At 39.5% G+C, this 24780-nt stretch overlaps 1 protein-coding gene across 2 annotated transcripts in view; it reads right to left on the reverse strand.

The window, feature by feature from the left end:
- OXSR1 (oxidative stress responsive kinase 1) overlaps nt 1-24780 on the reverse strand; it is an 89820-nt gene that overhangs the window by 45372 nt on the left and 19668 nt on the right. Inside the window, exons 3-5 of one of the 2 annotated variants that reach the window (XM_021934563.2) lie at nt 18089-18197; nt 15496-15632; nt 10099-10240 (exon numbers count right to left, since the gene is read on the reverse strand). In XM_021934563.2, coding sequence (XP_021790255.2) covers nt 10099-10240; nt 15496-15586 — 233 coding nt within the window. In that variant the 5' untranslated portion in view covers nt 15587-15632; nt 18089-18197. The remainder of the gene's footprint in view (nt 1-10098; nt 10241-15495; nt 15633-18088; nt 18198-24780) is intronic. The other variant, XM_021934562.2, reaches the window with a different exon arrangement.

Consider the following 24780-nt stretch of genomic DNA (forward strand, 5'->3'; position numbering starts at 1 on the left):
TGTGTCCCAATAAACCCATCCTAAGTTAAGAAGCATCTGTACTCTTAAAACAATAAGAATTTCCATCTAAAACTGTACCTAATCAATTGCTCTTGTACCTGGTTAACATGTTAACAGATCACTAAAAATGAGGTATGGCCAAAGAAGAAACATTTGGGAATATTTTTTCCGGCACTGTTAAGTAGAAAAAAATGTCCTGAAAAACAGAAAATTCCAGTCCTCTGGATTATGATAAATGTATGCATACCTTGATATTAGCAATTAACATAATTCGATTAACTACCTCAGTTCTGATTCCATGTTCATCAGGTAATCTTGGGGGAAAAAAGTGCCACAGACTACTAAATGGCCCTCAATGTCTGGAAGGAAGGAAGGAAGGGCAGAAGGAAGGGAGGGAAGGAGGGAGGGAGGGAGGCAGAAGGGAAAGGGAGGGGAGTCGAGGGGAGAGGAGAGGGGCAGGGGGGAAGGGGAGGGGAGGGGAGGGGAGGGGGGAGGGAGAGGAAAGCAAAGAAAGCAAGAAATTTTTACTGCGGACATGACCATCCTGATGAAAGGCAACATTTCACAGCCTTCCATGCAAAATAGATATAACCATGTGACTAAAGTTCTAGCCACTGTGGTGTGAACAAAAGTGGTTTCTACAACTTCCTAGTTGTTCCCTTAACATAGGTGTTCTTGATCCCAGCACTACTGATATTTGGGCTGGGTAATTCTGTCATAAGGGGTTTCCTGGACATGATAGGATAAATTTAGCAGTATCCCTGGTCTTCACCCATTACATGTCAGTAGCACACTCCACTCCCCAACTCCAGCCCCTGTTGTGACAACCAAAAATGGCTCCAGGTATTGCTAAATGTCCTGAGAACCACTGCTAATAGGAAATGGCATAACCTCTATTTCCCCTTTCCTTCCTTCCTTCCTTCCTTCCGCTGGAATGTGGATGTGGTGGAAATCAACTTGGGTCATGAAGCAAGAACTTAGAGCTAGTAGAGCAATAAAATCAGAGCCTGAGTCCCTGACTCCATGGAGTCATCATACTGGACTGATGTCATTTATGCCCAGACTATTATGTGAAAGAAAAACAATAATCTTCTATAGCCCTGTAAATCAGAGGTTGGCAAACTACAGCCCACAAACTGAATCCAGTCCACTGCCTGTTTCTGTAAAAAATGCAACCATGCCTATTCAGCTACAGATTGTCTATAGCCGCTTTCATACCAGAAAAACAAAGTAGTGGTGACAGAGAACATCTCACCCACAAAGTCTAAAATATTTGCTATCTGGCCCTTTACAGAAAAGGTTTGCCACCCTCCGGTGTACAAAATAATGACAACGACTGTTCACTGATTCTTGTGTGCTAAATACTATTCTAAGTGCACTGTATATATTACCTCATTTAATCTTCACAACTACTTTATGAGATAGATACTATCGCATCCCTACGTTATAGATGAGAAAATAAGGCAAAAGAGATTAAGTAACTTGCCAGAGGTCACCCAATTAGTGACAGGGTTGGGATCTGAATCTAGGCAGTCTGCTTCTAAAGACTGCTAAGAAAGACTATGCTAACCAATGAAGCTGAGTATCCATCGACTTAATATCAGTTACATTTTTTTGGTCACTAACTCAATAGAATTTTAGTCTGCCACTGAGATTAATTTTAAATATATTGTGTTGTCCTCTTTTATTTAGCATATCCATGTATCTATTTTCTCAAGTCAAAGTTTTTACTTCAGAACACTGATGAAAGTATCTTTTTCCCAAACCTTTATAAATCTAGAATTTCTATAGTGAATAGCAAAATTAACCCAAAATATACACTGAAGTATACATTTAGGGTCATTGTCTTTTTTTTTTCTTTTTAAGAATGCAATGAGTGGATTCATATCAATTTCAGGCACAAAGAAATTCAGTTTCTGCTTTACTTTGTATAACATCTACTTTGCATAATGTATCAACTCTCATTTAACTAAATGAGTAACATCCTTTTTAAAAGTGGCCTAAAATGCTGCCATTTCAAAAACATTATCTTGACATAATGTCACTGTTAAAACTGTCCTGGGGGCCGGGCGCGGTGGCTCAAGCCTGTAATCCCAGCACTTTGGGAGGCCGAGACGGGCGGATCACGAGGTCATGAGATCGAGACCACATCCCACAGCTGTAGGTAGAGCTTCCCGTCTCTACCACTAAAAATACAAAAACTAGCAGGCGAGGAGTGGCCGAGGCCCTATAGTCCCAGCTACTCGGGAGGCTGAGGCAGAGGAGAATGGCGTGAACCCGGGGAGGCGGGCTTACAGTGAGCTGAGATCCGGCCACTGCACTCCAGCCTGGGTGACAGGCAGGACTCCATCAACTATCCTAGAATTCCATTCAGAATTGCCCTCAGTTAGCTTATAAGCCACTGAAAAACTCTATAGACCCATTGTATAAGCTCAAGGAAATCCCCTAATAAGACTTCTTTTTTCACCAGCAAAGTAAGATTAATAATAGCAATGTATTACCCATGCATGTGATAATATATAAAGTTTTTTGTTTCAAAATTAATTTTAAGAATACAAAATATAATAACTTTTTTTCTTTAGAGATTTTCTTCAGGAATTTCTTTAGATAGAACAAAAATGTATTTATTTCTTATGACAATCTCAAGGCAACCAAATGCACATGAAGAGTAGAGTCTTCCAGCTACAGCTGAGCGAAGAAAACAGATAAATCCTCCCCCTTAAAAAGCAATCTTAAAGCTGGACAAATACGATAAAACCACCATTTCGGTGCTCTGGAACTCAACCTGAGAAACATTTTATGCTTGAAAAACAGCTGCACTTCAGGTAAGAACACTGAGACTCTATGGTGTTCTGCTCTGGGACTAGCCCCAACACTTCCTAGCCCAGCTCAGTCAGCATGGAGGTTCTACGGCAGACAGACCATGAAGACTGGCAGCTTCTCTGTCACGGTTAAAAGAGGCTCCTTTGATTGGACATGGTAGGCAACACCTATACCCAGTGACACTGTCAACTAAAGTGACATTCTGAAGGGTGACCAGCAGGAGAGGGTTAACAGTGGCTCTACTAGCCTGTCGTAGCAGTCTAGATAGAGACAAACATATTCTTGGCCAAAGGTACACAGTGGAGACAAAGAGGCCCCTGCTATTCACACACTCCTGGCCAACCCTGAGGATGTGCACATGAATATAGGAGACAAAAGGGCCTATCCAAAAATGAAACCCAGGCAAACTGGAAAACAGAAATTGAACTTAGAAAATGTTCATTTCTAAACCCACAGAAAAATCCAATGGAAGACAGCCAAACAGAACCCTCTGATCATCTTCCTCACAGAAACACCAAATTCAACAACTACCTACATGAAAAAGCACCTTCCTAAGAACCAAAACTCAGGTGAATGATCACAGTACCTGATTTCAACTTCACATCACTGTTAGAGACACTAAACGGTGATAGGAAAGACAGTCTTGAATTGTCAATGCCACCCCTTCCCCATCCCCTGGCAGTAGCTGCAGGGCACAGAGGGAGAATCTGTGCCTGCATTGGAACTCAGTGCTGCTCTGTCACAGCAGAAAGCAACGCCAGGTAGAGCTTAGCCAGCACCCATGGAGGAAGCACTTAGACCGGCTCTAGCCAGGGGGAATCGCGCATCTCAGCAGTCAGAACCTGAGTTCTGTCAAGTCGCGCCTCTGCAGGCTAAAGTGCTCTGGGGTCTTAAATAAATTTGTAAGGCAGTCAAGGCTACAAAGAATGCAATGCCTGGGCAAGTTCTGGTGCTGTACTGGACTTGGAGCCAATGGACTTGCAGAGCATACAACCCAGTGAGACACCAATGGGGCAGCCAAGGGACTGCTTGTGCCACCCCTTCCCCCTACCCCAGGCAGCATAGCTTGCAGCTCTGGGAGAGACTCCTTTCTTCTGCTTGAAGAGAGTACAGGGAAGAGTAGAGGACTTTGTTGTGCAACTTGAATATCAGCTCAGACACAGTGGAACAGGGTACCAGGCAGAGTCTAGCTCCTAGATGACATTTCTAGACACACCCTGGGCCAGAAGGGAATTCACTGCCTTAAAGAAAAGGACCTAGTTCTGGTAGGATTCATCACCTGCTAACTAAGGAACCTTTGGTCCCTGTATAATTGGCAGTGGCAACCAAGCAGTAGTTGCTGTGGACCTTAGGTGAGACTCAGAGACATGCTGGCTTCAGGTGTGACCCAACACATTCCAAGCTATGGTGGCTACACGGAGGGACTCCTTCTGTTTGAGAAAAGAGGGAAGAGTAAAGGGGACTTTGTCTTGCAGCTTAGTTACCAGCTGGACCACGGTTGGGTAGAGCACCAAGCAGACTTTTGGGGTCCCCAATTCCAGGCCTTGGCTCTTGGATGGCATTTCTGGACCTGCCCTGGGCCAGAGGGGAGCCAGCTGCCCTGAAGGGAGAGTCCTAGGACTGGCAGCATTCACCCCAAGCTGACTGAAGAGCTCTTGGGCCCCAACTGAACACTGGGGGTAGCCAGGCAGTACTTGCCATGAGCTTGGGGCAGTGGTGGCCATGGGGAGAGACTCCTCTACTTGTGGAAAGGGGAGGGAAGAGTGGGAAGGACTCTGTCTTGTGGTTTGGATGCCAGCTTAGCTGCAGTAGAACAGAGGACCAGGTAGATTCCTAAGGTTTCTGACTCCAGGCCCTGGCTCTCTGATGGCATCTCTGCACCCACCCAGGGCAGGGGTAAAATCACTGCCTTGAAAGGAGGAACACAGGCCTGGCTGGCTTTGCCATCTGCTGATTGCAGAGCCCTAAGGCCTTGAACAACATAAGAAATAACTGGGTAGTGGTTACCATGGGCCCTGGGGGAGACCCAGAGCTGTGATGTCTTCAAGTCTGATCCAGGACAGTCCCAGTGGTGGTGGCCACAAGGGTGCTTGTGTCACCCCTCCCCCAGCTCCAGACAGCTCCGCCCAGAGACAGAGAGACTACATTTGCTTGGGAGAAAGCAAGGAAAGAGAAAAAAAGTCTCTGCCTGGTAATCAGAGAATTCCCCAGGATCTTATCCAAGACCACCAAGGTGGTTCCACTATGAGTCTATAAGAGTCCAAGACTAGTCTGGGTAACACAAGAAGACCCAATCTCTACCAAAAAAAATTTTTTTAATTAACCAGGTGTAGGGTCCAGCCCTATGGGGCTTAGAGGGTGTTCTCCCTGTGTGTGGAGAAGAGAGATTGTAATTAATAAAGACACAAGACAAACAGATAAAGAGAAAACAGCTGGGCCTGGGGGACCACTACCATCAAGACGCAGAGACCAGTAGTGGCCCCGAACGGCTGGGCACACTGATATTTACTGCATACAAGACAAGGGGGGCAGTGTAAGCAGGGTGAATCTTATTTTTTTTTTTTTTTTTTTTTTTTTGAGACGGAGTCTCGCTCTGTCGCCCAGGCTGGAGTACAGTGGCCGGATCTCAGCTCACTGCAAGCTCCACCTCCCGGGTTTACGCCATTCTCCTGCCTCAGCCTCCCGAGTAGCTGGGACTACAGGCGCCCGCCACCTCGCCCGGCTAAGTTTTCGTATTTTTTAGTAGAGACAGGGTTTCACCGTGTCAGCCAGGATGGTCTCGATCTCCTGACCTCGTGATCCGCCCGTCTCGGCCTCCCAAAGTGCTGGGATTACAGGCTTGAGCCACCGCGCCCGGCCTAGGAGGGTGAATCTTCTAAGTGATAAGGTGAAGCAAGTCACGTGATCATTGGATAGGAGGCCCTTCCCTTTTAGGTAGCCGAAGCAGAGAGAGAAGGCAGCATACATCAGGGTTTTCTTCTATGCACTTATAAGAAAGATCAAAGACTTTAAGACTTTCACTATTCCTTCTACCGCTATCTGCTATCTACTACGAACTTCAAAGAGGAACCAGGAGTACGGGAGGAACATGAAAATGGACAAGCAGCGTGACCACTGAAGTGCAGCACCACAGTGAGGGGTTTAGGCCTCCAGATGACTGTGGGCAGGCCTGGATAATATCTAGCCTTCCACAAGAAGCTGGTGGAGCAGAGTGTTCCCTGACTCTTCCTAGGAAAGGAGACTCCCTTTCGCGGTCTGCTAAGTAATGGGTGTCCTCCCAGACACTGGCATTACCGCTTGATCAAGGAGCCCTCAAGTGGCCCTTATGGGGGCGTGACAGAGGGCTCACCTCTTGCCTTCTAGGTCACTTCTCACAATGCCCCTTCAGCACCTGACTCTATACTCGCTGGTTATTCCTAGATTGTATTAGTAATGTAACAAAGAGTAATATTAAAAGCTAATGATTAATGTTTATAAAAATAATTGATAGTTGTCCATGATCATCTCTATATCTAATTTGTATTATGACTATTCTTATTCTAACTATGTTCTTTATTATACTGAAACAGTTTGTGCCTTCAGTCTCTTGCCTTGGCACCTAGGTAATCTTTCGCCCACAACCAGGCATGGTGGCACATGCCTGTAGTCCCAGCTACTGGAGAGAATGGGGCAGGACGATTGCTTGAGCTGAGGAGTTTCAGCTGCAAGTGAGCTACAATCATGCCACTACACTCCAGCCTGGGTGACAGAGAGAGAATCTGTCTCTAAAAAGGAAAAAGAAAAGTCAGTTCCCTTCAAACTCATGCCACCCAGCTTTAATATTATACTGTCTCTGTTGTTCATTAAGTCTTGCTTTCCAAGTCATCTTGCCTTATCTCAAGAAACTTTAACAATCACAGAGACAATCCACGTAATATCCTGCCTCTGAGTTCACTGATGCCATCTCTAAAGACCCCCTCCTCCACTCTACCTGGGTCATCTACTTCCTCCGTTTTTTATCTTGTTATCACCAAAACTGACCCAATTATGAAATTACTAATTCAGACACCCCACTCTCCTATCTTTCGAGATAACTGTTCAACTACTCTACTATGACTACTCTGACTTCAAAGATCACTAATCCACTGACCTGTCTTGATTTTCCATCAGCCTCATCCAGTTTTCAAGATTTTAATCATGCTCTAATAACCTGACTCCCTCTTGTCCCTTTGTTCTACAAGTTGCCTGTTTGGAGCCCAAGTCCCAAACAGCATCTTTAGCAAAACTAAAAGACAAAAACGGAAAGAGTAATTTTTTTTTTTCTTTTTGACACAGAGTCTTGCTCTGTTGCCCCAGCTGGAGTGTAATGGCATGATCACAGCTCACTGCACACTCAAACTTTGGGGCTCACTTGAACCTCCCACCTCAGTCTCCTGAGTAGCTGAGAACACAGGCGTGCACCACCGTATCTGGATAAATTTTTTTTTTTTTTTTTTTTGAGACAGTCTCACTCTGTTGCCCAGGCTGGAGTGCACTGGCGTGATCTTGGCTTACTACAAGCTCCTGCCTCAGCCTCCGGAGTAGCAAGGACTACAGACGCCCGTCAACACACCCAGCTAATTTTTTGTATTTTTAGTAGAGATGGCGTTTCACCGTGTTAGCCAGGATGGTCTCAATTCCCTGACCTTGTGATCTGCCTCGGCCTCCCAAAGTGCTGGGATTACAAGCATGAGCCACCATGCCCGGCCCATATCTGAATAATTTTTTAAAACTTTTTTGTAGAGACAAGGTCTCACTGTGTTGCTCAGGCTGGTATTAAACTCCTGGGCTCAAGCAATCCGCCCGCTTCGGCCTCTCAAAGTGCTGGGATTATAGGCATGAGCCACCATGCCAAGCTGAAAGAGTAATTTTTAATATATAAAAAGCTCAGGATAAAAAAAGGCAGGAAGATACCAGTAGAAAAACAGGCAAAAGTTGAGCTGGGCTCAGTAACATGTGCCTGTAATCCCTGCTACTTGTGAGACTGAGGTGGGAGGAATGCCTGAGCCCAGGAGTTCAAGACCAGCCTGGGCAACACAGCACGACCCCATTTCAAAATAAAAGAAAAACAGGCAAAACTCACAAGCAGATGAGTCACAACAGGAAATACCAATTCCTTCATATAAATCTGTGTCCAACCTCACTAATAATCCAAGATGTCAAAATTGATACTATTCTTCATGTATCGAAATGTGTAAATTAAAATTTTTAATAGGCAAGGCTAGCAAGGGACCAGTGAATCTACCATTCTTATGCACTGCTAATAGATGTATAAATCACTACATTTCTGAAAAGCACTTTGGCAATGTCTTTTAAGATTCTTTAAAATGTGTTTTATGGAAAGCCAGACTTTTAAAAATTATAAAAATCACAGAGGAAAGTATTCATCACAGTGTTAAAAGCAATATAAACATAAAATATTTGGAGAATGGTTCCATGTATCATATAAAAATATGTCACACTACACACTCAGAATCTGAACCCAGGAACAAAATAGATTTAAATAAAATTGTCTCCATTCCAAATCCAGGGACTAGTTCTGGTCCCGAACCAAATGGTGTAGGTTTACGCTTCCCTGTTCCTCCCCTTTAAATATATCTAAAATTCCCAGAAATAATCCAACAGACAATCATAAAAGAACTCTGAAAGGAGAAAAGAGGAAAGCAGAGTGGCTACAGGCCTCAGAACTTGAACGACAACATGGCATTATGTTTTCTGAGTTTTTCATCATCATAGGAAAGGTTTAAAAAAAAAGTTTCCTGAGCTTTCCTTTAATCTGCTATAACTCAGACTGGGCATTAGAGAGCCCTGAAATCCAGAACTACTGACTGACATATATCAAAAAGAGCCCCAAGCCTGCTCTCTCTCTGCCTAAAGGAGCAGAAAAGGGGCAGTCCAGCAGAAATCTAATAGGTGGTCCCATCCCTGACTCCATACTTGGAGTTGCAGGAGAGCCCACCATGCCTAAAGAGCAGTGCCAATAAAGAGCAGACAGGGGACTTCATCCCTTCCCCCATATGCAGTACAGCCAGTAGGCCCACATCACCCACATCAGTAGCACCAGTCGGCACAGCTGGCATCTCTTAGCCCTCCACCCAGCAGCAAAGGACTACGCAGGTCCAGTGTTTCCCAACTCCCCACCCAGGAGCAAAGAATGGTCTAAGGGAATAGCCTTCCATCCCCACAGGCAATATCAACAGGGACTGAATGGAAGCCCCACTGGCACCAGGTGGGAGTCCACATGATGGGACTAGGAGAGTGCCCACAGACCCATAAGTCCTGAGTCCAGCATCTACCACGTATTCTCCACTTGGCAGCAACCAGCCCAGGGAAATCCACTCCACTCCCATAGATGGCATGATCAAGGATTGAATGGAAGTCCCCACAGTGCCAGGAGAAAAAAAAATCAGACTAGAAAAGCACTGCAAGGGCTCTAAAAATCAAATTATCATTGGAATCATAGCTCACAATAGTATGCCAGGGCCTATACACAAAACCTAAACAGAGCACTTAGCTACTAAGATAGATCATTTAGATAGAATCATGAAATATTAAAATGTTCTTATTTATTAAAGAACAAAAAAAAAGGGCTGGGCACAGTGGCTTATGCCTGTAACCCCAGCACTTTAGAAGGCCATGGCAGGAAGATCGCTTTGAGACCAGGAGTTCAAGAACAGCCTGGGCAACATAGCGAGACCCCATCTTTATGAAAATTAAAAATTAGCCTGAGGAGGCTGAGGTGGGAGGATCACTTGAGCTCAGGAGTTTGAGGTTGCAGTGAGCTATGATCATGCCACTCCAGCCTGGGTGACTAAGACAGACTCTGTTTTAAAAAAAAAAAAAAAAAGAAAAAAAGGCTGTAATTAAAAAAATGTTATTTTACAAAAAGTTTTTAATAATTTAGGGAAACACTGAGATACAATGTAAAATTTTAAAAGCAACAGACAAAATTACATATACAGTATTGTTTTAGATATTTTTTAACCATATAAAAGAAAATGGAAAGCAATATTCCAAAATGTTATCAAGTGATTGCCTTTTGATAAGAAATTATGAATTTTTCCTGTTTTTATATTTTCTGGTTTCACTAAAGTACTTGTTTAATGTTTACTAGCTGTATAATTAAGACTCTAACCACAGTGTACTAAAACTAGTGATACAAAGAGCTATGATAACACTCAGAGATCATGATTCTGTAAAAGAGTGGGAATGGCCTTAATGAGATGATATAACACAAGAGTGTTGTCTTTTACATACCTGTGGATCTGTCCATTTTTATGCAGATATTCCAGTCCTTCCAGTACTTCTCGGAGTATCGTAGCAATGGTAGATTCATCTAGGACTCCACTTTTGTGTTCCCCTTTTGCCACAATGTGCTTAATAATATCCAGAACAGAACCTGAAAACAGAAGACATAATTTTCTAAAAATCTCTAAATCATTCAATATAATTCAGATCCATTTTAGAATCAAAACACATGTAAACCTTCTCATAAACTTAATTGTGCAGGAATGAAAAAAACAGCAAATATGAGGAAATATAGAAGTTTAAAATTAGTAACTTATTTTCAATTCCAATCTAAAACAAAAAAGTAGCCTGCTAATATTCAAATAGTATGTTATGCCAGCATCTCCTCTGGATGTCTAGAGAGAATCTGAAGAGGTAGTAGAGAGTATTTAACTGCCCCTAAATAATCCCTAGGTAAACCATGCTCGTCAGTACTATTATAAGATACCACAAACCTATGCAGGCTTTTGACACCAGATTAGAATATGCACTGCTGTATGACTAAAGATATAAAAATACAATTGAAATGCCAATCAAATCAGGAGCGAAATACTTGGAGGGTAAGGATCACATACATACACAAACTAACTTAGGACTAAAATTATTTTTCAGGTTAATAAATTATAGAAATAAAATAGCTAAGGCAAAGATAAATACAAAAAGAATAAAAATTACAGTTCTTTTTAAGTAACAGTCCAGACGTGTTATCAATCCTAAACTTCCCAGGATAAGAAATAATGCTCCTACTAAAGGTTGAAGGCAGAGGAGGAAAAGACACCTATATGGTAATTAAAAGCACAGTGCTGACTACCAAAACTGAAGATTATAATCAGTAAAAAGTTTGGTGAAAATTTGTAAGATTTCTGGCCATATAATGGCCCATAACAATCACAGAACCAAAACAAAACAATATTAGCAACTGTGCCAAGAAGTTTAGAACATTATATAGACTGCACAGAAAATATTCAATACCCATTTCTTGGTACAAGACCTCAATGATCAAGACTAAAATCAAAACAACCACTTACACAGTTCTCTTAAAAACTTGCCCTACTGGGTACTTTTACTTCACACACTTAACAAGAAAAAATATACTTCCAAATACATAGAAAGAAGATGGAATTCTCAAAAACATGAAGGACTGAACACAAGTTTATTTTAGCTCCTACTTAAAATCCACTAACTTGGTAAACTTAGTTAAAAAGGCATAAACCCATAATTTAAAAAGAGAACAGGAAAGATAACAGAAGAGAGATGGCAACAATATTCTGGAAGATAGCAGAAAAAGAAAAAGTAAATAAGCACAGTGGAGAAATCTGAACTTCAGTGCTTGCAGAGGAGCTATGCCATTTAGGACAAAGTGATCCCTACCCAGAGCTCCAGAAAGGCTCAGAACTACACACACCAAGTACCATATGTGAGGAAGGAGTGAAGGAAAGGGTTGAAAACAGAGAAACTGGTTGAAAGTTCAGATAAGATTCTCAGATCCCTCTTCCTCCCTGAGGCTTGCCCACTAATACTCTCCACTTCTGATAGGACATAGGCAGTTTATTCTCTGAAGAGAGTGAACCAGAGAGGCTCACTCTCCAGACAGCTTCCACACAGGTTTTCCTAACACATTATTACAGTGGTTCTTTCCCCTCTCCATTGCTGGAATTCAAAAGTTTGTGATCCAGAAGGGGAGAGACCTCAGGAAGAAGTTTGTTCTGCTTAATCAACCACACATTAATCCCCAAAGCAAAGTGATTATACCAAAGGGCCACATGTTTCACTGTTCAAGAAATCCAGGTCACATAAGTACTGCTTAGTAAGAAAACAATTATATTAACACTGATCATAAACACTGTTTATAATGTAATACCTAAAATTATCATAAACACTATTTATAACATAATACCTAAAATAGGGAATGCAAAGGAAAACCAATTTCTACTGGAAATGAAAAATTAACACAACTTATCTACTTAACAATTAAGCCCTATTACATTACATGTGAGATCTAAGACTGGGTGCCACCAAATATGACAAGACAGACAAGATATACATGACATGATTGCTGACTTTAAGGGAACTTCCAGTCTGGTAGATCAAATAAATGCAGCATCAAATATCTTGGGGTACATAAAAAGTGACTAAGTCTGTAAAGAGTTTGAAGCAGGAACTCCTTTTCAAACTTTTAGATTTTTATTGATTTCACATCATCCAATGATCAATGGGGAGATTAAAGCAATGCACATCTCTAGTGTATGTCCAGAACAGACATTCTGAACAAAGTTTATGTAAGAAACCCTTCTTTGGCATAACAATTTATCTTCAGTTTCAAACTCCTCCCAACAATGTAATTCTCATGGGTGGAGGAATCGTCACTAAGACCTTCATCCTTAACTGAGAGATAATGGTCCTGTAAGATCCCCTGCTTCTTATCCATTTGGTTTTCTAAGCCTCTTGTAGCCTCTAACTCGATGACGGTGTTTATAATCCTCCATCCTCAAACATCAAAATTATGAAGAATTCATGTCAGCTAAGAGAAAGGTGAAGAGAAAATATGCTAAGCAAAAGGGGGCAGATTATCACTGAATGACTCAATTAATACCTAAAGTAGGAATAATAAGGAAAATTTATAACCGCGTATATAGTATCTTGTCCTCATGCACAATTTGTAAGAAATAGTATATAGGGATATCTGTTCTCAAACTTTAATGTGTGAAGGAATTACTTGGCAAGCTAGTAAAAATGCATATTCCTAGGCCCTATAAGACAGTCATTCAAGGGAACTGAGGGAGGGCCCAAGAAGCTGGATTTTAAAAGGCATTTAACAACTTAGATTACTTTGATGAAAGTTGTTCATTAAAATCCAAACATTTTTCAGAGTAAAAGTAAATAAATCAAATAATGGGAAACAGGGTATTTGGTACAAATTTTGTAACAAAGCAAAAAGTTTAAATGTAGATCATCTATTCCCAAAAAATAATCCCCTGTCAGGCCTGTGGCATGGAACATTTAAAAAGCAATGCAAAACTTTAATTGTCCAATAAAATCATTATAGAATACAAAAATAATATTGACAAAGTAGTGAAGTGGCTGCTGGCTTCAGACACTTGTTAAGTCTGAAAATTATAACTGAAACTAATGACCCCATCAACAAATTAATTTCCTCACTTTACTAGTATCAAAAGATACTCTTTAAATATAAAATCAAGTTGTTCAATTTAGTTACTGGTATCTCTAAGAAGTTTTAATCAATCTTTAGCCACTACTATGTCTTCCTAAGCCTCAGAAGGTTTCAAAGGGGCCAAAGTTTGCTTGGTCTGAATATTCCATTTTAGACCAAAAGATGTTATAGAAATTTTAAAACCCTGCATTGTTGCTTGAACATCCAAAGCTGGTCACTATTAATATCAGACATTTTATCTGGGTCCTCCTTTAGATCAAGGAAGTCACCATGCACTTTATCTCTTAGAAAAAGACAAAGTTGAGGGCAGCCTTAAACAACTATCTCAGACAGTGAATTTACCTTAGATTTCTGCATTTCTACACTTCCTCCCTTTAAGTACTACAGATAACTCTTTTTTCCTCTCAGAAGTTTTCTTAATTACTTTGATTTCTAAAAAGCTTACATTTGCAGTTTGGTGCTAATAAACTGGAAATAGCTATTTATACCAAAAGTGCTTCTAACTTCGAAAGCTTAACTTCCTGTAGTAATAAATCCCAACATTCAACATGAGAGTTTTAATTAGCAAAGATAGGAATATTACAGTTATAAGGAAGGATCATTAAATGATTATAATATTGACACAATTAAACTTATTTTAACCAGGATGTACACCTGGTTGGTGGGATAAAAGTGACACTCACTATTCATTTTATGATTTAATTAACTTATTAAATTCTACATCAGTACAATGTTCCTAAATCAAAACTACGCTTTTGTTTTCAATATTCTAACTAAAAAAGTTGATGTGAAAGAAGGTACCCTATACATATTTCTGTTAACTCTGGTTATTTATATTTTTTAATTTGGGGAGCCTTTGCTTATCAGTAAGCCTCTTCCAAGAGTCCTCTTCTCTCATTCTCTCTGTTCCAACTGTGAATCTGTCAGTTCTCAAGACATATACACACTCCATCCTGTCTTCATCCCCGTTTTCACAGTATTCTCTCTAGCTAGATCACATCTCCCATCCTTCTCCAGCCTCCATTTCACCTGGCTAATTATTAGTTATTCTTTTTAATTTTAATTTTTTTTAGAGATATTCCGGAATCTCACTCTGTCACCCAGGCTAGATTGTAGTGGCAAGATCATGGCTTGCCGTAACCTCAAACTCCTGGCCTCAAGCTATCCTCCAGCCTCCCAAGTAGCCAGGGCTACAGGTCCAAGCTTAGCTAGTTGTTTTATTTTTGGTAGAGACAGGGTCTTGCCATATTGCCCAGGCTGGGCTGTTGAACTCCTAGCCTAAAGCAATCCTTCCACCTTGGCCTCCCAAAGCACTGGGATAGCAGGCATGAGCCACCTCACCCAGCCAATTATTACTTATTCTTTAGATCTCAGGTGGACATCATCTCCAGAGGCAAATCTTAGTTAATCCCACTGCAACTGTTCTCCCTCAATAAGGTTAAGTTCTCCTGGAATTTGTTCCCATAGCCCACAAGAGCAAGGATCTGATGGCTTTATTCACCAATGTACTGGAGACCAATAAGTATTTGATGAATGTCATTTTAATTAAGCTATAATCCTGACACATCTTCCTCCTGTTTAAAAAAAAAAAAAGTAAGCTGTGTGTGCTTAGTTCTAATTTTTGTTTTCTAAATGTTGCCTAATGTATCACCTCAGTTTAAATGTTTATTTATTTTATAACAACAAAAGCAAGATTTCATTTTCCTAAAAAGTGCAAAATTTTTAATATTTAAAAGGTTTAGATGTAATGATCATCTAAAATATAAGCACTTATAAAAAGAGTTATGACTAACTGGAACACATTTGAAAATTATCCTCCAGGAAATCTCCTGAGGGCTAGGCTAGAAAAATTGGGTAATGTCCCAGAAAACCTAAGACCAAGAGGAACAAAGAGCTACATTTAAAAAACATCCCACCCATCTACATGTCCTGCCCCTTCTATGATCAAGACATATACTCACTGAGAGAGGGACAGGAATTCTTAAAAAAAAAAAAAAAAACTCGTTCTGCTTAGGAGTAGCAGAAAGCATAGGCTGGCATACAGGTATGGACGAGAGAATTAAGCAGACAATTCATTCCCATTCATCAGAGGACTTTTTTGCAAAACATTAAAAATTTTGTATTACGTATTCTTATAAATTACAAATAAAGAAAATTATGCTATAGGTGATCAATAACGAAAGACACAGTATTACCTAATACTCCCATATCTCTCCATACTGAAAGAACCATGCTTGACCACCATCTTGAAAGGTGGTAGGTGTTAGCAAGGCTTCCAACCATCATATGAACAGGGCCTTTAACAAAGCAATCCAGTTTCTCCAGTGTGTCACTAATGGGATTGAAACAAAAAGGTGATTCTGGCTACACTGAAAAGCATCAAATGGCAAGGGCTTATTACTATTAATGACTAAAATTTCTTGTGCACCTATTACATGTCAGCACAGCACATGATACGTGATTTACATGTATCATCTCATATACTCCTCATCAATACCCTGAAATGCAGAAAGGTATTCCCATTTAACAAACAAGTAAAAAGTTTCAAAGAGCTGAAAGAGTTTTCCCAATAACATACAATTGCTAAGTAGAAAAACTGAAATTTAATTCTAAAGCCTTATGTTGTTTACAGTCTTTCTGGGGAAGTATGGTGTTCAGTGAGATATAGCAATAAAATTGCAAACTAAACAAATATGGATTATCTTTTCTGTAACTCTACATTCTAAGATGGAAAATCATACTCCCCACAAAATACACATGCAAGCAAAAACCAACCAGCATAGTGATAGGAAGGCCAGTGTGGCTCCATCACCCACTAGTCCTACCAGTCTTGCCATGTGATTCAAATCCATGCCTTGGCAAAATGACTAATTTACCAAATGGCATGAGCTTTTGGGTAACCAAAACAAAATGTTCGATCTATACATGCCAAGGTTTCACAGTTTGCAATGAGCAATATTTATATTTTATTGTAAGAATAAAGTAGAAATAATTGTATATATATTGCAAGATAAAGCACTTAAGTAATTATGTTAATATCGGGTAGCAAAATTTTCTGTGTAAAGGAAAAGAGATTCAAGCTTAAAAAATCTATGACATTAAACTTGTATTGGAAACTTGTATTAATGTCAAATTATAATTTTATTTTTAATATACTGTATTTCCAAGCTCTAGAAGCAATTACACTAGAGTAGTAATGAGCACTCCAAGCATCCAAGTTATGCTTTCTAAGTACCATTCCCGAGGAAAAAATACCAAAGCTCATTAGAGTATTGGCTGATTCAGGGTCTGAATAAATGAATACAAATATAACCCTAGGGAATCTTGAACTAAAAAGTTAAGGATGTAATGAAAGACTGATGAGTTCATGTCAAGAGGACACAAGAGTGACTTTGAAAGGGCTCCCACTGACAATTTTGGACAACCTGCATACCAAAAAGAATAGAGTATAACTGATGGAAAGACACTGAATACATAAAAATCCTTGGGTCTATAATAATACTCGAAAAAGTGAAGGTCCTACCCAACTGCAAAAAGGAAAATGTTTAAACCCTCTCTACTATTGGAGATGATTACTAACAAAATTTTTACTCCAAAACTTGATCCTTAAAAAAGACTCAATTATTTATCTTGCCTTTTCAGTAGGAACTAGAGTACAGATTAATCAGTGTCCCAGTTGATATGGAAAAGTTCTTCATATAAGGATGTCAGTTTATAAATATAAAAGAAATGATGCTGTAAGAAAAATCACCGTTTTACAACTCCTGATGAAATAACTGACTCAAACAAGGATTCAAACAACAAATGTGAAAACCATTAAGATAAAAGACTTATGGAAAACTGGACACTCACTGGATACTCACAAAGTAAAATCTCACAGATTACTTGCTAGCTGCAAAGGGGAAAATGTTACCTTTTCCATGGAGAGGCCTGGCTGTCCTAATCTTAAATAAACAAAACTAACATCACTATTAAAGATACAACCAGATAGCAAATATTTCCTGATGTTATGCAATATGAAATACACAGCATCACCAAGAAGTATCCTCCCACAAAATATTTAACTTGAATTTAATCAAGCATTTAGATCTAATTTTCAATATACAAGAAATAGAGGACTACAGATAAAGTTAAATACCACCAAGAAGAAATAATCAGATAAATCCAGAATATGGCATATTCTACAAGATAACTGGCCTAGACTCTTCAGTAAGTTTACATCATGGAAGGGAGGAAGCAAGAAGGAAGCATCCTAAATTAAGAGAGACTAAGATCAGGCACAATGGCTCACACCTGTAATCCCAGCACTTTGGGAGGCCAAGGTGGAAGGATCTCTTGAAGACAGGAGTTAGAGATGAGCCTGGGCAACAAAGTGAGACCCCATCTCCAAAAAAAATTACATTAAATTAAATAATAAAATTAGCTGAGCACGGTGGTACATGCCTGTTGTCTCAGCTACTTGGCAGGCTGAGACGGGAGGATCACTTGAACCTAGCAGTTTGAGGCTGCAGTGAGCCATAATTGCACCACTGCACTCCAGCCTGGGTGACAGAGCCAGCCAGTCTCTAAAAAAAATTAAGAGAGATTTAAGCGGCATGACAACGAAATGAAGCAAATGCAATGTGTGAAACCTGTCTTGGCTCATAGATTAGCATCTTCAGCAGATACTATATTTTCAGTATGTCCTCAAATGCAAATGTCCATGAAAACAAAATCATAATAGAAAAGGAAACTTTTATTAACTTTTCAAACCATGGTACTTATAGCATTTCCTTGTACTCTACTCACCTCCACTTAGCAGCTTCATGACAAGCCACAGCTCATCTTTTACCACAAAAGACGTGTAGTAAGATACAATATTAGGATGATGGCATTGACTCATGGCTTGAATTTCTTTCTACAAAGAAAAGAAAACATGATAATTCATTATATGCAAGCCTAAAAAAATGTTATGAGTTAGCAAACCCAGATTTTGAAATCTCAAGATTTTGTCACACCTTTCTGGGATCTCTCCATGGCTCTGATTTCTTCAAGAATGGTTAAATCAATAAAACCACTTTGTCTCCCTCAGTCCATTCTGATTCAACTTCTTCCTCCACTCATTACACCAGTAATCTTTCAAACTAGAAACATACTATTTAACACACCCTGACACAACGCTCCAGGAGGCCTCCTTTGGGACATGTATTTTTGCTTCAAGGTGCCCTTGAAGAACCATCTTGGGAAATCTGGTTTTATACCCATAAAGGATATTAACTAGTAAACAGGTTTTTTTTATAATTTGTGTAGGGATTTTTTTTTCTTTGCAAAATATTACTTCATTCTGTTTTTGTGAAACGATTAACAATTCTCACACTAAAGAGAAACAAAATGAAATAGGACAATGTCAAAAACTAAATCCAGAGTAGAAATCTGAGCCAAAAGTCTAAGCTTACTCTATCTCAGCTTATGATTTTAAATTAGATTTGGTATGACAAAATGCCTTACAAAGCCTTGTGTGATAAGGGCCCTGTTTACCTGCTTCTTTTAACTCTGGACTTTTAACCCTATTGTGCCTCAGTCTCAAATACACTTCCCCTATCATCTCTGCCTAGCTAACTCCAATTCTTCCTTCTGATCTCAGTCTAGACAGAATTTCCTCCCAGCTTCCCAGGTTTAGTTAGATGCTCCTTCTCTTAGCTTCCAAGCACCCTGTATATCTCCTCCCATCATGGTACATAAAATAATGGATAGTACATTGTGTGCTTATCTGTCTGTCTCTCCCTTCTAGGCTGAGAGCTCCATGAAGGCAAGTACTTAAAAGTAGATTCTCAATCACTGTGGAACTTATCTGACCATACTATAATTGCCTATTTCTTTTCACATCCCCCACAAAACTGTAAGCTCAGTGAGAACTAAAACTGTTCTTAGCACATATCATTGTGCCTGGCACAAAGTACACCTTTAATAAATATTTGTTGAATGAATGAAATACTACAGCACTTTATATGGCCTTTCACCTATTAATGTACCTGCCCTATGCCCTTGGGACTTGTTCAGTAAGATCAATTGTATGAAAGTCGTTCATAATCCCTGATTCATGAGGAGTACTCAATAAATGCTAACTTTCAATTTCTCATCTTCTTTACTTGAATGCAACTTTCTTTATGGCAAGGATCTTGTCATATATATCTTGCAACCCCAAAGTCACCAGCACAGTCTTCTGTACTAAAAGATAAGTAAATATGAAAGAAAAGGAAGAAAGAACTAAAGTAAGCACCTTGCTATCAACACAGTTATACAGAATTTCAAGGAGAAGGTAAGTACATATAAGAGGAAACAGATAAGAGAGCATACAGGTACCAAATGAGTAGTAAAGATGTTAAATGTTGCAAGATGATTCTGCTGAGAAAGAGCATAAAGGAAAAAAAAAATAAATGTTAAAAAAATCTATAGGAAAGAACAATTAAGGTAGGCAAGTGTGAACAAAAAAAGCCTTTACAGAAGAGGTGGGAACCAGGTTTAATTCTATAGGATGGGGAGAAATAACAGCACAAGATGGTAGGCACATATGATTTTCATAAATGATGAAATACGTAAGACATCCAATGAGTAATCTGTCTAGGATAAGAAGTTCATGTTTTCAACAGATACTTACAATACTAAGCGCCTACTATAATACCTAGCATGTGCCAAGCATAGTGCTAGGTACTCGATCACCATGGGGAGTCCTCATGAAACACAGTTTGGTAAAGGAGTTAGACAAATACTACTTTACAATACAGAATAATAAACAGCTCACAGGGGAAGTACTAGACACTACATGATTTCATTGGAGAGGCACATTAAAAAATAGGAGTCATAACATGGAAGGCTTGGAAGTTTCCTACATTAACACTCCAACAGGAAAGGAAGTAGGTTTTTAAGATTTTTGATTGTTTAATTACCTGGGACTAGATAATAAAGGACCTTGAAAGTATATTAAAAAATTAGGCTTCATCCTAACAGCAATGGAGAGATATCAAAGGTTTTTTTTTTTTTTTTTTTTTTTTGAGGCGGAGTCTCGCTCTGTCGCCCAGGCTGGAGTGCAGTGGCCAGATCTCAGCTCACTGCAAGCTCCGCCTCCCGGGTTTATGCCATTCTCCTGCCTCAGCCTCCCGAGGAGCTGGGACTACAGGCACCCGCCACCTCGCCCGGCTAGTTTTTTGTATTTTTTAGTAGAGACGGGGTTTCACCGGGTTAGCCAGGATGGTCTTGATCTCCTGACCTCGTGATCCGCCCGTCTCGGCCTCCCAAAGTGCTGGGATTACAGGCTTGAGCCACCGCACCCGGCCAGGTTTAACTATATTATACGTTTTCATAAATCACCCTTGGATGCCACATAGAAAATCAATGAAAAAGACAAGACTAGAGACAAGGCTTCTGTGTAGGTTGTTGCCACCGCGTGAGTGAGAGATGACGGAGAAACGATAAACAGCTAATTTATCAGTTCTGATTACTATACTACAGCTATATTAATATTAGGGCAAGTTGGGTGGATAGCATAAGGAAACTCTGTACTACTTTTGCAATTCTTCTGTAAGTTTTAAGCTATCTCAAAATAAAAGGTCAAAAAATTAGTGGCAGTATGAATGAAAAGGGAAGAGTCAAGAGATAATAACAGAGAGGTACAAACAATAGGATTTGGTGACTAACTGATAGGGAAGGTGAAGGAAAGAAAAATCACATGACAGAGTGACAATGCAAAGAGTTAGGGTCAAATTGTGGAAGGTCTTAGATGTTGAGCTAAGGGTTTTGAGCTTTAATCTGGAAAGGGGAGTACTACAAAGGGTTTTCTAGCAGGAGATTATCAAAAAAACACAAAATTCAAAGATGAAAAGGGGCTTAAATATTCTTTTTCTTGCTTCTATTCCTTTAAAGGGGAAGGGGAAATCTTCTTGTAACTTAACTACCAGTAGAGTTATCCTTTCCTCCTTTCAAAAAGAAAAATAAATACATAAATGATTCAAAAGAGTGGTATATGAATACTGACTTAAATTACCCAGCAGCTTCCTCAACCACCTAGAAGTGAATTCCTGGGCCAGGTACAGTGGCTCACCCCTGTAATCCCAGTACTTTGGGAGGCCGAAGTAGGAAGATCCCTTAAGCCCAGGAGTTTGAGACCAGCCTGGCAACAGAGTGAGACTCTGTCTCTATTTAAAAAATAAATTAATAAAATAAATAAATAAAGTGAATTCTACCCCTTCTAATGAAACTGCTTTCTTGAAAATCTCTTATTGTCTGCTAGAGCCAGATTTTTTGTTTGAACTATATAGTTCTCCACCTCAAGCTTTCTGAAGCCTTTTTTTTTTAATGATAACTTTTTATTCCTTCCTGAAATTCACTCACTATCATTTCTACCATTACTTTCTGGTTTTCTAATTCCCTAAATGTAGTCAGTTTTCCTCCATTTCACACACCCAAATAAAGTTCATTCATTCATTCATATACGATAAACAAAATAAAGTCTCTGCCTTAACTGAGTGCTCATTCTAGTACTAATGTATTTTCCATCCAGGAAATCTGTGTTTTCCTTTCCATTACCACCATCACTGCCTGAATTTAGTGTCTCGATATCTCTGTATAGCCCAGTGTACCTCAAACTATGTGTTATAATCTATATGGGTCATGAAATAAATTTAGTGGATTGTATTTTAAAAAGATGAATAAATAGGATAGAAAATGAGAGTACATTCTATATAATATGAAAATGTTTCAGTTATAATATTTATGAATATATATCTTTAAATATCAGGTAATGATAAAATATATCTTTCTTAGTGAGGGTCTTATTTTCAAAGTTTTACAAAGTTGTTGGTCTGGACTACAGCAAAGCCTGCTAACTAGTCTCTTTGCCACTGATCACTTACTCCTTTGCAATTCACTTTGCCATATATTACAGAATTAATCTACTGGGATGGCTATGACAAAAAAGATGAACAATAACAAGTATTGGTGAGGATATAGAGAAACTGAAACCCTCATACATTGCTGGTGAGAATGTAAAATGGTACATCTACTTTGGAAAATAGCTTGGCAATTTTTCAAAAAGTTAAACACAGAGTTACCATATTACCCAGCAATTCCACTCTTAGGTATACACCCAAGATAATAAAACTAAAATGTACACATAAAGACTTGCACACAGATGTTCATCACGACATTACTGATAAAAGCCAAGAAGTAGAAACAGCCCAAATGCCCAACAACTGATGAAAGGACAAACAATATGTGGTATATCTATATAATGGACTGTTATTCACCAATAAAAAAGGAAAAAAGAACTGATACATGCTACAATATGGATGAACTTTGGAAACATGCTAAATGAAAGCCAGACACAAAAGGTCACACATTGTATGAACCTATTTATATGAAATGTCCAGAATAGGCAAATCTACGCAGACAGACAGTAGATTAGTTATTGCCTAGGGCTGAGGGGAGGAAAGAATAAAGAATGAGTGGTCATGGGTATGGAGTTTCTTTTTGGGGTGATAGTGGTGATGGCTGCACGACTTTGCGAATATACTAAAAACCATAGCATTACACATTTTTAAACGGTAAATTTATGATACATGAATTTTATATCAATAAGGCTATCATGTTTTAAAAAGTATTATAAAACTAAACTTCCTAAAACTCGGTTCTAATGAAGTCATTTCCCTTTAAAAAAAAAAAAAAAAAAAAACTTCAAAGACATTGGCCTCTATTTCTGTAGCTATCAACATTTCCTATCAAATAAAATCCTAATTCTTTTTACCTATTATTTCTTCTTTATGGTCTCTAGGCTGTCTACTATTCTTTCCTGATTTTAAACCCCTGCCAAGCAGAGTTGCCATCTATGCCTGTTTAAAGTCTACACAGCCCTGGTGGCCCAGGCCACAAACATTTCCACAAAGCCCTCCATTTTCACAATTAGAAGCTCTCTTCCTCCCCTTTCTTTCACACTGCTTTTTTTTTTTTTTTTTTTTTTTTTTTTTTGGGAGATAGGGCCTCACTCTGTGTCACCAAGGCTGGAGTGCAGTGCCATGAACATGACTCACTGCAGCACTGACATCCTGGGCTCAAGCAATCTTCCCACCTTAGCCTCCTAAGTAGCTGCGGTAACAGGCGCATACCACCACGCCCAGCTAATTTTTTTCTTTTCCATTCTAGAGACGAGGTCTCACCATGTTGCCCAGGCTAATCTCGAACTCCTAGCCTGAAGTGATCCTCCTGCCTCAGCCTCCCAAAGTGCTGGGATTACAGGCGTGAGCAACCATCCCCAGCAGCAGGTTCTTAAATATTAGATTTTATTTTAAATTTTGCATTATATAAGTTTTGTGCCATTTCTTGTTTGTTTTCTGAGACACAGTCTTACTCCGTCACCCAAGCTAGAGTGCAGTGGCATAATCTTGACCCACCGTAACCTCCGCCTCCCAGGGTTCAAGCAATTCTCCCGCCTCAGCCTCCTGTGTAGCTGGGACTACAAGCGCGTGCCACCACGTCTAACTAATTTCTGCATTTTTAGTAAAGACGGGGTTTCACCATGTTGACCAGGCTGGTCTCAAACTCCTGACCTCAGGTGATCCGCCTGCCTCTGCCTCCCAAAGTGCTGGGATTACAGGCATGAGCTACCATACTTGGCCCTGTTTCAAATTACTTTATACCTCCCCTGAGACATTTGTCACACTCTGCCTTGGTACAACAGGCAAGAACCTTAACTCTTTAACTAGATGTGAAACACCTGATAGAAGGAACATTTTAAGCCTCTTGATGTTCCCCATAGATGTCCAATGACTTTAGTCCTAGCATCTGTCAGACAAGAGAAATATTTCAAAATACTACAATGTGTCTTTCTTAGAGAAAAGCATAGGAGTACAATCTCTGGAAAAAAATAAATGCAGTAAGATTTCATAGCTGATTTTCCCATCACACTTAGCAAAGGTCATCGGATAGAAAATACATGACAAGAGAAAGAAGCAATACAATGACCCCTCACTAGTAATTGTCACACATGATACACACCTGTTAGCCCAGTTTACATACATCAGCGCTCTTTGGAGAACCCAAAGAGTGTTGCATTATAATAAAGATAGCGTTGAAAATAAATTTTAATATTACAACATCAAAAGTTTAGTACACTGATCTCATAGACTTTTTTTTAAGAAAACTGAAGGATTTCACATCTCTCAGGAATAGAACCCCTGACACTCAGATCTCAGTATCCTGTAGAACAGGTCCTGGTATCACAAATAAATCAGGTATTCTCTGCATTCCTGATGTTTCTTCAGTATGTAGTGAGATCTTACCTGCTTACTTCCCCCACCCCCAAAAACCCAAGTATCTTAAACTTGCTTTACTAAAATGCACTTTTCCCCCCTTTACTTATTTGCCAAGTATTAATATATGCAAACTATATTTGCAACACAAAGCTTATTGAAACATGAGCAAAATGTACACATAGCTAACCAATTTTCTTT

This window comes from Papio anubis, chromosome 2 (assembly GCF_008728515.1).
Source record: "Papio anubis isolate 15944 chromosome 2, Panubis1.0, whole genome shotgun sequence".
Lineage (NCBI taxonomy): Eukaryota > Metazoa > Chordata > Mammalia > Primates > Cercopithecidae > Papio > Papio anubis.